The following is a 12,563-nucleotide window of genomic DNA, read 5'->3' as shown; positions in this document are numbered from 1 at the left end:
TGTGGCTCGGAAACAGGGGGTGGGTGCAGTGCTTGCGACTCCAACCGCAGGGCCAAGGTTGAGGCTCGGCAAACCGTCCAAACGCGGAGGCCATGCAACCACGATAAACACAGGCGGAAACCAAACTTATCCCTCTCGCCCTCCACGGTCTATACTACAGAGGTAAAGGGCGAGTCATGCACTTGTCTGGAATAAAGCTCGATCTGTCAACACTGCAATGACCCTCCTCTGATCTCCGGCTCCTACCGTTCTGCGTTCAAATATAATGCACTTCGCATTACCACCGCGCAAAACGTCCCAACCTCCCCCTTACGCTCGTGGAAACACCTCCGTCTCTGCAACTTACAGACGACGGAAACAGTTGCAGATCGTCAGCTATGCAGTGTTGGGGCTCTTGACCTTGTACCTCTGCTTCAGACTGGTGCTATTTGCGACCTCAGCAGGGAGCCATGAAGACGGTCCAAGTGCGATTGAAGGCCACCAGGACGTTGTTCTGGTTACGGTCTTCGATAATGACGCGATGAGCGAGGACTACATCAAGATAGTGAAGGCGAACCGGGACGATTACGCTGCTAGACACGGTAGATGCAGTCTTTCTGTTGGATTACTCTCAAGCGTGGGCTCATGAGTCTCCAGGATACAAGAACTTCTACACCAATACCAGCGCCTACTCCAAACTCGTCCACCCTTCTCCGACCTCCTGGTCGATAGTACCCGCCCTTCGACATGCATTGACAGAGCACTCCTCCAGCACATTCTTCTGGTCATTGTCCGCCGACGCCTTCATCACGAACCCCTCGCTATCGTTAGAAACGCATATCCTCCAGCCTTTGGAATCACTCATGCTGAAGGACGTGCCGGTGGTCCCTCCCGACTCCGTCATCCATACTTTTTCTCACTTGAGACCTTCTCGCACGCACCTCATACTCTCCCAAGACGCAGATAACATTGCTCACACCTCGTTCATCCTGCGCAACACGCCCTTCACACCCACCACGACGGATAACTGGGCTCACTATTTTCTGGACGCATGGTTTGATCCGTTATACCGGGCCTACTTGTTCCAGAAAGCCGAGAACCATGCGCTTGAGCATCTTGTTCAATGGCATCCCACAATATTAGCAAAACTGGTGTTGATTGAGCAGCGCCGCTTGAACTCCTACAACTTTGCCAGTCCGCCTGTTCGAGACCAGGTGACAGGCCAGACGCAAACCTACGATAGTATGTGGCAAGAAGGAGATCTTGTGGTCAATCTGAAAGGATGCAGAGAGAGCGACAAACGTGACTGCGAGAAAGAGATGCGGCATTATTATGCAAAATGGGCGCAGGAGGTTGAACGATTAGATGGGAAGAAACCAAAGCATCATGTGAAGCCTCCCAAGCCTAAGCAGCAGCAGGTAGAAGACAGCAAGGAGAAAGCGGGCGCTCTTAACTGATGGAGCATGAGACCTGCAGTAGGCGAGGAAAAGGGTAGTCACGGGCACTGCTGTCCTTCCCCTTGCGTTGGCCGAATATTCAGCTTCAATACTATCCACACAGCACGCCCTCATAGGTCTCTGCATTACCTACTAGTCAAAGCCTCGCCGTCTTTGGCAACACTCCAACAAGACAACAGCGGAGATGCAAAATTCTTTTCGAGCTCCCCTATGTGGAGGCCTCTTGGAGCTATTCCGGTCCTAGTTACTCGTCTATTTGAACACGCAGATGGACGCCGTGTCCGAAGGCGAATCGCTAAACATGGGGAGCCTTTGTGCCCCTGTTCGTGCTCGTGGTGTGTCCAGCTAAATGCTGGCTGGGCGACACTGGATGACACACTCTCGCAGGGCAGACTCAGAACATTCGGGAGTACTTTGTGCTAAACAAGGACCGAGTCTGCCAGTTTTCATGAGAAGTCACCTCGATCGGCCCGCAGTTTGTCGTATCGCAACACAGCACCGAGCAGCACCTGGGCACCAATCGCGCTACAATGGGTCAGCAGGCACAAGGAAGACCGGAGGAGACGACATACCAATCTTCGGGGCTACAATACTCCTGAGGGTTATGACTGATTCCATCTTTGGTAGGAGTGAAAATCATGCTTGTCGGGCAACGACGGTTTGTGTAGCAACTGTCATGGCCAGCACCACTGATCATATATCTCCACAACTGGCCATCTTCCGATGTCATGGGCAAATCCTGACAGACTTCCTTCGTGCTGGCCTCGACTGCGGCGATACAGTCGGGATGGAATTTCACCGCGGGGCTATCGACCAGCTCTTTCCACTCTATCTTGCAGCCCTTTTCGCTTTCTTTCTCCGAGATTCTCGAGAACGCTTCCCGACACGCCTTCTCAATCTCGGAGAGCTTGTCATCCTCGACGTGTCGAATGTCGAGCGTGAAAGTGACTGTATGAGCCATGGTGTTTATCGAGCCTGGATCCGCATTTAATATTCCCGTCGTCGCCAGACCACCGAACTTTTTCACGATGGCATTGGACTCGACTATCAGCTTTGCGGCACAAAGCATCGAGTCCATCCGAGCATAGAACGGGGTGGTGCCAGCATGAGTGTCACGGCCTTTGACCGTGATCTCAAACCACTTGAAAGCTTGGACGCCTTGTCCTCGTCAGTCGAGACTCCGGCAAACCCTTTGGGGACGGCCTACCTTTCACAACGCCAATTCTCTTCCGCTCTGTTTCAAGGCTAGGGCCTTGTTCAATGTGAAGTTCGAAATGACAAGCCATGGGCATGGCCCGATAAGAGGCTGGCTGGGAGCCTAGATAGCCGATCCTTTCGAGCTCCTGCTTCATGGTTCGCTTGTGGCCATCTTCGCCCGGCGAGACCTCAGCCAGGTTCCATGCGGTCTCCAGAGGAACCACTTCAGCCCAGACACCCGAGGCCACCGCCATCATTGGAAACCGCGCCCCTTCTTCGTTAGTCCAGTTGACCACCCCGATGCTTCCCTCGGTCTCCACATTGTTCTCATGCAGCACCTTGAGTACTTCGAGGCCCGCGTTGACTCCAAGGATGCCATCGTATCGGCCACCCGTAGGTTGTGTATCCAGATGAGAGCCCATCATGATCGGAGGCGCTGCTGCATTCTTACCGGGTCTAATGGCAAAGAGATTGCCCATCTGGTCGATGCTGGTTTTGCAGTTCAAAGACTTTGCCGTGGCAAGGAACCAATCCCGGATCTGCTTGTCCGCATCGTTGAGACTAAGCCTTGCCATACCTGTCTCGGTGGGATGGCTACCGACAATAAGTCAGGATGATCTCAGAGTCCACGAACAGGATGACCTACTCTCCATATCGATGAGCCGCGCCGTACTTGCAGCCACCATGAATGGCGTCCATCAGCCGAGACTGGTTGACTTTGAGGGTTGATATGTCGTGCTTCGAGCGCGTACCGTTGACGCCATTGAGGCCGTTGACAGCCATAGCTCCCAGGTTGGACCGTCTGGTATTAGGTAAGGCGGAGTGGTTGGATCTGAGTCTGAATGCTCTGGGAGATCCCAACAGCAGCCGGGAAGACAACCTGGTCAGATATACAGGCGACGTGGGCATCGCCCAGTAACCAAGATCTGTCTATGCTCCAACAAGATATATAATGGCGCAACGGAATCGGAGAAGGCTTATCAGGATCTCTGGAAGTACACAATAATATAAATGTTGATACAAACATGAGCTATATCCCTGCTTATCGAAAATCTTGCCTCGCATTGTCAGGAGTTAGGAGTTGTCCGCTTGCCCTCTCTCCCTCGCTCTGCTTGGAGAAAGTCGAGCTGGTCAGTACCTATGAGGGGCTGCTTATCAGGAAGGTGTCTATCAGAAGATTGCCTATCAAGAGGATACCTATCAGGAGTTTGCCTGTTAGCAATCGGTAGTTGGTAATCTTAGTATTTTACGCACCCTGTAGCCTAGGTAGGCTACAGCGACACGCTAAATGCGGATAACAGACAGCTCCGTCCACAACACTGCCAGTAGCGCACCTCAAGAAAGCGAATGTGCGGGTGGGCTTCAAAAGCAGCAGTACAGAAGACGTACGTACTTACCTAAGTAATAATAAAAGAGTGCGGCCCGTTTAAGACAATAATAGACTGCCCCTGTGACGGTAGAGGGTTCCCAGACTGCATTACACCCTTCTCTCCCCCCTTGTTGTTGCTAGGGACAGAATGCTGGCCTTGATCAGCTTGTTTGCTGGACAACATATCATGACATGTTGGCAAGGGCAAGTGAACAGGTGACAAACAGTGCAGAAGTCAAAGGCGATCCAGCTCTTCTTCTAGCTGACATTTTGGTCCTCTGCAATTCTTTGATAGAACTTTTGCTGTCATATATATTCACACATCCAAACACTTCACTTGCGGTTGTCACTCCTTTTTTTGGAGACCATATCTGGTTGCATCTCTCTTAAATTTTCTCGGTCGTTTCGAGCTTTCTGTTTTCATGCACTCAGAGAATTGCTCTGGTTGGAAGATCGACGTCGGAACTGGCCTGAGGAGGCACTTCTTATTGCATTACAGCATATGAGGGCCTGTCGCGTCTTGAAATACCATGGAGCCTGACTCTAGCAACCTGGGCCAAGATGTTCTGGACACAAGAGCGCAAAGCTCAACTCCCCCTCTACGCATGGATGGACAAGTCACGGCAAGTCACGACATCTTTGAGAGACATCGGTCTCTCGTGCATTGGGTGTTAACCAACGACGGGTTCTTTCATCCTGATGCCCAAATTGCGCTCAGTGCCCGCAAGGGATTTCATGCTGTGGTGGCGGATGGCCGCAGCCTTGCCAGCGGCACTCGGATTGCGAGCTGTCCTATGCCAATCACCCTATCAGTGCTAAACGCTCTTGATGTCGCGCCCTTTTCCAACCATGGAACCCACTTTCCGGACTCTTTCCTTCGCTCTCAGGCCAGTCAGCCAGAGTCTTTGCAAGCCTTCTTTCTACTGGAGCAACTGGTTCTTGGGGCGAAGTCATGGTGGGCTCCTTACATCTACACGCTACCTACCGTCGACGACGTCTCTCACGCCCAGTTTGAAAACGAAGCCGACCTGCTCTGGCTCGAGGGCACTAACTTGAAAGGCGGCTTCTCTGCGCAGACTGCCAAATGGCATGGCATGTTCTTGCGAGGCATCGATCAACTGAAGCAGCTGCACTGGAGCAATGCCGTCAATGGGGCTTATACATGGTACGTCGGGAAAATCACAGCCTCCGCAGAAGCACGACTCATGACCTGAACAGGCCACGTTTTCGATGGGCGGCGGCAATCTTCGGAAGCCGCTCATTCACTTCGCAGGTCCTCGATGACACACTCCCTGCGGACAGGGCGCGCCTACAACAGCGTCGAGACAACAAAGACCCCTGTGATCTTGCGAAACTGTTCTCTCAGCGATTCGGGGTTCTCCTGCCGTTGGTGGATCTTCTCAATCACAAACCGGGGGCCAAAGTTGAATGGCAGGCCCGCTACAGTTTCGTAGGTCTCCAAATCCTGGAGCCCTATGAGTCTGGTGAAGAGCTGTGCAACAATTACGGTCCTCGAGACAACGAAGGTCTTCTTCTCGCGTACGGTTTTACAATTCCAAACAATCCCTTTGACCATGTTGCGATAAGTATTAGAGTTCCCCCAGGCTCGCCATTAGCGGTTGCTCGCACGTGGAAACCGGATCCGAGATCGGATCCAGAGAGAAGATGCTTCATATTCAGCCATCAGCACCCTCAATCAACCTCAGCAAGGTCATTAGAGACATCCCTGTTCTCCTTTGACCTTTTGGACAGTGTCTCGCTACTATGCGCAAACGAGCGTGAACTCAACCCCGTAAATGCACGGAAGCAGACAATAATGAGCGCTTGTCTCGGCGAGAAACCTACATTTGAGGACGGCCGCATCATCCTTGCTACAATTAGTCAATTATTGACGGATTGCACTGAACGAGCGGCGAGACTCAGAGCTACCGACCCTGCGACAAAGCATCCTACCATCGCGCCCGCTAATACCAAACAGCAACATGCGAAAATCTACAGAGACAGTCAACTCAGCATCATTCAGACCGCCATTGCAGTCTGTAAATATGTCCTCAAATCTGCGACAACTGAGGAGACGAACCAAGGAATCTTGGCAAGCTTGAGTCGGGAAATGCCAGCTTCTATCTTCCAGAATCTCCAGTCCCTTTCCTCACGACACGACCGTCTAACCCATCCACACGAACTCCTTCACAGTACAGCGCTACTGGGAATGCTCCCCGACAGCTTATCGATGGCGTTGCAAAAATGCTCGTCGGAAGTTGAGAACAACCTGCAACGTGTCAACGGTTGGCAGCGAGATACTTCCGCGAACCTGGACAAGACTCGCCTGGCAATCATCGTATCAGCACTCTATGGAGAATACGCCCACGGAGTCAGGTTGCCTCATCGCATTTCCCAGTGGTTGCAGCAACTCGTCGAGTGGTATCCCCTAGACAGCGAGTCGTGGGCCTACGTACCAGCCCCTGGTCCTTGGGAACCAGGAGAAGAACCCCCCGCTGAGTTGATGAATCTTCTTGCTGCTCGGGCTGCTATGTCTCCCAAGATGCCCGCCGAGTCTAATTTCAAGCGCTGGTTGCGACCAGAGAGAATCTGTTGGGGATGGAACGTCATGGAGGAGGAACTGGTTCGAGTACCAACCACTGTCTTGGATCCTGGCAACACAGGGGCAGAGCCTGGGCGGCCCTCGAGCTCCATTCTGATCTATTGCCCCCGGTACTAATCCGGAGGGGACACGGAGATCCAACAGGACCAGGGTTCGACAACGTGTTCTGAATTTTAAGCGTACGCCGGAATGCTTCCGGGATTTTGGCCGGGAATGGGAAAACTGTAAGGCATCTAAAAGCACAAGGCCAGGGCATCTGTGGACGTTGAATAGAGGATATCATAGCGTAGACATCATTTATTCTCCTCGCCTCTTCGGCGGACCATAAGGCAATTTGATGAATATATACAGTGAAGGCCGTATACTCCGCGGTAGTATGAAGGAGATGCCGGCTTGGCTCTAGCTCCCGGCCAATCAGAAAAGCTCAATTCGATATTGCACCGGACGACATACAGTTAATCGTCCGACGCCTCTACCTCTGTCCTGCATCTGTTGATTACCGCCACGTCCGCCTTCCTACACGACAAGAGCCACTGTACCGCGCAGCTATGATCATCCGATCTTCAGCCGCCAGAGGCGTGGCCACAGCTGCCGCGAAGGCAGCTTCCCGATCATCGACGACTTCCTCCGTTGCCGCCGCCACAAGCTCCCAGACTCGATCCTATGCCACCGTGCAAGAGGGACAACCTCAACAGCGAAGATATGGCGGTCTGAAAGACCAAGACAGGATATTCACGAATCTGTACGGCCATCATGGCACAGATCTCAAGAGTGCAATGAAATACGGGGACTGGTATAAGACCAAGGAGATTGTGCTGAAAGGCGACGACTGGTTGATCAATGAGATAAAAGCCTCTGGGTTGAGAGGAAGAGGAGGCGCTGGCTTTCCGTCAGGGTTAAAATATGTATGTTCACCAGCTCCAAGGTGGAAAGATTGTCAGATTTCTTGTACTAGGGCTATGCTGACCTCGGGACCTTTCCGTTAGTCATTTATGAACTTCAAAGGCTGGCAGCAAGACAAAAGACCTCGATACCTCGTGGTCAACGCCGACGAAGGCGAGCCAGGTACATGCAAGGACCGAGAAATCATGCGCAAAGACCCGCACAAGCTCGTCGAGGGGTGCCTGGTGGTCGGGCGCGCCATGAACGCCACCGCCGCCTATATCTACATCCGCGGCGAGTTCTACCATGAAGCGACGGTGCTGCAGCGCGCGATTCAAGAAGCATACAAAGAAGGCCTGATCGGCAAGAACGCATGCGGTTCAGGCTACGATTTCGACGTGTATCTGCACCGAGGCATGGGAGCGTACGTGTGCGGAGAGGAGACGTCTTTGATCGAATCGCTCGAAGGCAAGGCCGGCAAGCCGCGCCTGAAGCCGCCCTTCCCAGCAGCTGTCGGCCTCTTCGGTTGCCCGTCGACGGTGACCAACGTTGAGACCGTCGCCGTAGTCCCAACCATCGCCCGCCGTGGGGGCAAGTGGTTCGCCAGCTTCGGCCGCGAGCGCAACGCGGGCACCAAGCTGTACTGCATATCTGGCCATGTCAACAACCCGTGCACCGTTGAGGAAGAAATGTCGATTCCTCTGCGGGAGCTGATCGAGAAACACTGCGGCGGTGTCCGCGGTGGTTGGGACAACCTGCAAGCCATCATCCCCGGCGGCTCGTCGACACCGGTCTTGCCGAAACACATCTGTGACGACCAGCTCATGGACTATGACGCGCTTAAGGATTCTCAGTCCGGTCTCGGCACCGCCGCGGTCATCGTCATGGACAAGTCGGCCGATGTGGTCAGGATGATTTCTCGCCTGAGCCAGTTCTACAGGCACGAGAGTTGCGGCCAGTGCACGCCTTGCCGCGAGGGCAGCGCCTGGACCGCCAAGATGATGGAGCGCTTCGAAAAGGGACAGGCCCGCGCCCGTGAGATCGACATGATCCAGGAACTGACCAAGCAGGTCGAGGGGCACAGTATTTGCGGTAGGTCAATCTTCTTCTCTCTACATCTCACCCTATCTTCCCGTCCACTGCGTTTAGATGCACCACTTGCCCAGGACGTCTCATCACGGTCTCAACGATCTGGGCGAAGAAAAGTCTTTTGCTCTGTCCACCGCTACCCCCTTTCCACCTCCATAAGAGTCTTGACAAGATATACTGACGTTCTGATAATCCAGCTCTCGGAGAAGCATTTGCCTGGCCCATCCAGGGTTTGATCCGTCATTTCCGACCGCAACTCGAAGCTCGCGTCAAAGACTACGCCAAGCTCAACGGGGGCGAGCCTCACGCTGGTGGCTGGGAACCGGATGCTGCCAAGAAGGGCATGCTGATTGCGCCGGGCCAGTAAACAGACAGTCTTCGCCTTCCAGCTCACCAGAAAGCAATGATTACGTGTATTTAACATCAAGCCTTTTCGTTGCCTGCCTGGTTTTGTGTTTCTGATATGAAAATCCAATGGTCTCGGCGGCAAAGCTAGGGGATTTCGTTGTCGGCACCGTAGGAAGGGGAAGTGAGAAGTAGAAGATGGTCACCACTCAAGGAGAGCCGCATGTGAAGAGCATCATTACCTCGACTGCGACAAGACCCTCTCCCTATCCACCGAGGAAGGAAAGTTTGGCGTGCGGAAGAAGGGATGTACATCGGGCAAGGAGTAAGCGTGTGAATTCGAGCGTTACCAAAGGGAGCATCAGCCACAAATGAGCATCTCCTACTGTATCTGCGTTGCCAATCGCCGCCAGTCTCCTATGATCCACTCCAGCCCTTGGTGAACAGAAAGGGTGAGTGCGGCAGGGGAGAAGTGTACGCAGGCATCGTTGCATGCAGCCGCCCTTCTCGCACCCTTTCCTCGTGTGGCCAAACGCTAGCGAGAGCGCAATTTGTATTTTCCTACCACAATTGGATCCAGTGAAGCGTGCAAAGTTGCTTTGGTATTAGATTGCAGTATAATCATCGGTCCCTGGTCTCTGATCTGTAGTCTGGCATTATTTCACTCACTGGTCTCCTGTGGCCACAACAGGTACGCATCAAACCTCTACACATATACTTGGCATCAAGGCCATCATCGCATGAAGATAGTGAAAGATAGGCAGCCGTCTCAATGAGCTTGTTATTCGATATATTGATATTGCATACCAGGTCAGGCGGCGGCAACAGCAAGCTGTCGTATCCAATCGCCCGGACTCTGGCCGACGTCAAGCTTCATCATATCTTCCTTGCTGCCACCAGGCTTTTCTGACTGCCGTTGAACATTGGTCCTGTGATGCATGTCTGATGAACCCTCCGATGCATCGGACGTTGCGATACTCAACCCTTTATTTCCAGCCTTCCCTTCTCGCTTTAGGACTTCCTTGCGCATCCGGGCCTTTTCCGCCGCCATCTCGATCTTCTGCTTCTCCAGCTCAAAGCCCCGTTTGCGCTCCATCAACTCTCGGTACAACCTTTTCCTTTTCTCCTTACCAGTGCGTCCCACTCGCTTCACTTCCACGCCATCGTCAACAAACTCGGTTTTAAGAACCATGAAACTCACGCCATCATGAGGAGTTTTGTTGGAGCTGGGGGATCCTGAGCTAGTGGTGGCGGATGGTGGAGACTCCGGTTCGTCTGGCCAGCGCCTGGATTTGATTCCAAACCGCACACTGTCGACATAACACTCCAATTGTGGAAGCACGAGTAGTGTGATGTGTAGATCTTTGTTCTCATCCACGGCCATCGGTTTTTCCGGGGCCGTGCCACCTTCGATCCTTGGGTTCTGCTCTTCAATGACTCGCTGCAACAGGGCTTCATCAATGCCTGGGGGGAGCACAGAAGTAATGAATCCAGCATGCATTGCTGCAGCAACAGGATCTGAATCGTCGGTGTAAATGCCAGATCCCCAGAGGTACCGTTCTTGGCAGATCAAACCCCTTTCACGCCGTCGGAGCCAGATCCTGGGTACACGAACTGTGTATGTACAATTGATGTGTTCCGCCTCAGTAAAGGAAGGAAGAAGATTCGGCCGTACCGCAACATCAAACTTTGGGTTGCCGGGTTTGTTCAGATCCACAGGCCCGACTTCAGGATCGTACGTGAAGAATCCGAGATGGCGTCGTGGGTTTCGCCGCGCAAGTGCTACAACGGAAGATATCCTGATGATCTTTCTGGGCCTAAAGCTCGGAGTGTTTTCGGCGGTCCGAGGCTGGCGCTGCAGATGGTGGTGATGATGCTGCGGTTGTGAAGGGTTGGATGTGGGAGTAGGAGCACGGCGAAGTTGGCTAGCAGTGTTCTTCCCGGCTCCTGGGGTAGAGTCTTCCAAGTCCATTTTATAAGAATGGTGATGCTTGCTCCTCTTGCCTCGACCAGGGCCGGTCTTCTTGGCCTCGCCCATGTCACTCTCAGCTCGGGCATCTTCATCGAGAGCTTTACGATTTCGCTTGCTGATTCCAGAGGCACTGCGCGACATCTTCATTAGATTTTCTTCGCTCAGCCGATTCCCAGCTTCGTCCCGTTTGAATGGACTAGCAGACAGAGGCTGAGGAGTCGGGGTTTGTGCAGCAGAGGTCGAACCTAGTCCGCTGCCAATTCCAGAAAAGACTCGACCATGCTCCGCCTTAATGCCTGCGTCGGGCTGGGGTGTTTGCGCCTGGGCGCCTTGTACTGCTTGAGGAACAGGTGAGTATCTGCCCCGTTTTGACTCATTCGCGAGGCCTAGAACCGTTCTATGCTGAGACATCTCGTCGCTGCCTTTGCGGAGTTGATCATCCAACGGCCCTGTTTGTGAGGCGACGGAGCCTGCGAAAGGCGAGTAAGGGCGGTTACGCAGTCGATCACCAAAGATTGATCGCTCGCTCTGAGATTGAACAGAATCTTGCCGCATCATACTCTGTGCGCCAAAGCCGGAATCGAGTTGCTGATTCAAGAGGCCGGCCAGACCCCGACTCTCGTTGACCTGCGACTGTGGACGCCGCATTTCTGGTGACAGGGATTGTGGTACCGGTCGATCTGATATACTGGGTCCCGGCTGCTGCGCTGGCACGTTTTGTGAGAAACGGGGTAGAGCAGGTTGGGCCGGAGGACGAGTATCGTACGAACCAGCCAAGCCATTCGGACGTAGATGTTCAGGCTCAGCGTGGAGCGGCTGAGCCGCTCTGTCGTTGTGTCCCAAGGCCGGCGGAATGCTTTCCGGACGAATATGCGGGTTGGTAGCCGGCGGGAACGTCGTTATGACGGTACTTGGTTGAGGTTGACTGTCTGGTCTTTGTTGGAGACTCTGCAGGATACCACTGATGCTTGTGCGACGAGCACGATCTTCAAATTCATCCTTGGGCACCGCCGTCGGGCCGAATGGGGGAGTATATCTCGGTTCGGGATAAGCGCCCGTGCTTGATCTTGGTACAGGTTCGTAGAAAGACCCCGGGTGCTGTGCCATAGTGCCGGAATTTGAACGATGCTGTCTCGGGCCCAAAACGGGGGCTGCAATCCGGTCTGGGGTCGTTGATCTGGGTTTCCATGGGTACTCGCTGCCGGTCGGTTTGGATGGGTACTGAGGAGGTGACATGAGTGCACCGAGCGACATCGACGGGCCTGACATGGAGGGCTGCCGGGAAGATGTGCGCGAGGGCTGGCTGCGCGGCGGGTATACTTCGTGTACGGCTCTTTCGGGTTCTGTGCCCAACATTGATGATATCGACATGCTACTGCCCGGTCTCTTGTGAGGAGCAAGGGGCGGAGGGGGCGGAGGGGCCCCGGCTCCATTTGTTGTAGTGGCCATTGTAGGAGAAGGCGCTGGGAGAGGAGGTTGCGAAAATCGCGGAAGCGGAAAGTGCTGTGGAGATGGCGGCAACATGGGTCGTGAAGGTGCGCTGTATATTGTAGGAGGGCCTTGGGGTTCAGTATAGGCTACAGATGATGGTCAGAAGAGTTGAAGATGCTGATTCACTCGCGTGACGGAACACGGCGCGAAGTATGTTGGCAGTGAAGTGCTCATGTATCT

At 53.7% G+C, this 12,563-nt stretch overlaps 5 protein-coding genes across 5 annotated transcripts; 3 read left to right on the top strand and 2 right to left on the bottom strand.

Moving 5' to 3' along the window:
• Positions 1-265: 265 nt before the first annotated feature.
• Positions 266-1,436, top strand: A1O1_00164 (uncharacterized protein; the record flags this gene model as incomplete). The annotated part of the gene is made up of 2 exons (XM_007721085.1): positions 266-581; positions 637-1,436. 2 exons carry the CDS (start codon positions 266-268, stop codon positions 1,434-1,436), a joined length of 1,116 nt encoding a protein of 371 aa, XP_007719275.1.
• Positions 1,437-1,882: 446 nt separating this feature from the next.
• Positions 1,883-3,416, bottom strand: A1O1_00163 (uncharacterized protein; the record flags this gene model as incomplete). The annotated part of the gene is made up of 4 exons (XM_007721084.1): positions 1,883-1,961; positions 2,009-2,594; positions 2,644-3,227; positions 3,280-3,416. The coding sequence occupies 4 exons, from the start codon at positions 3,414-3,416 to the stop codon at positions 1,883-1,885; spliced, it is 1,386 nt and encodes a 461-aa protein (XP_007719274.1).
• Positions 3,417-4,532: 1,116 nt separating this feature from the next.
• Positions 4,533-6,721, top strand: A1O1_00162 (uncharacterized protein; the record flags this gene model as incomplete). Its single annotated transcript, XM_007721083.1, has 2 exons — positions 4,533-5,167; positions 5,221-6,721. 2 exons carry the CDS (start codon positions 4,533-4,535, stop codon positions 6,719-6,721), a joined length of 2,136 nt encoding a protein of 711 aa, XP_007719273.1.
• Positions 6,722-7,152: 431 nt separating this feature from the next.
• On the top strand, positions 7,153-8,942 carry A1O1_00161 (NADH-ubiquinone oxidoreductase 51 kDa subunit, mitochondrial; the record flags this gene model as incomplete). Its single annotated transcript, XM_007721082.1, has 3 exons — positions 7,153-7,509; positions 7,591-8,578; positions 8,773-8,942. 3 exons carry the CDS (start codon positions 7,153-7,155, stop codon positions 8,940-8,942), a joined length of 1,515 nt encoding a protein of 504 aa, XP_007719272.1.
• Positions 8,943-9,731: 789 nt separating this feature from the next.
• On the bottom strand, positions 9,732-12,341 carry A1O1_00160 (uncharacterized protein; the record flags this gene model as incomplete). The annotated part of the gene is made up of 1 exon (XM_007721081.1): positions 9,732-12,341. The coding sequence occupies one exon, from the start codon at positions 12,339-12,341 to the stop codon at positions 9,732-9,734; it is 2,610 nt and encodes an 869-aa protein (XP_007719271.1).
• Positions 12,342-12,563: the final 222 nt, after the last annotated feature.

Source organism: Capronia coronata (genome assembly GCF_000585585.1).
Source record: "Capronia coronata CBS 617.96 chromosome Unknown acBCG-supercont1.1, whole genome shotgun sequence".
NCBI lineage: Eukaryota > Fungi > Ascomycota > Eurotiomycetes > Chaetothyriales > Herpotrichiellaceae > Capronia > Capronia coronata.
This window is presented reverse-complemented; position numbering and strand designations above follow the sequence as displayed.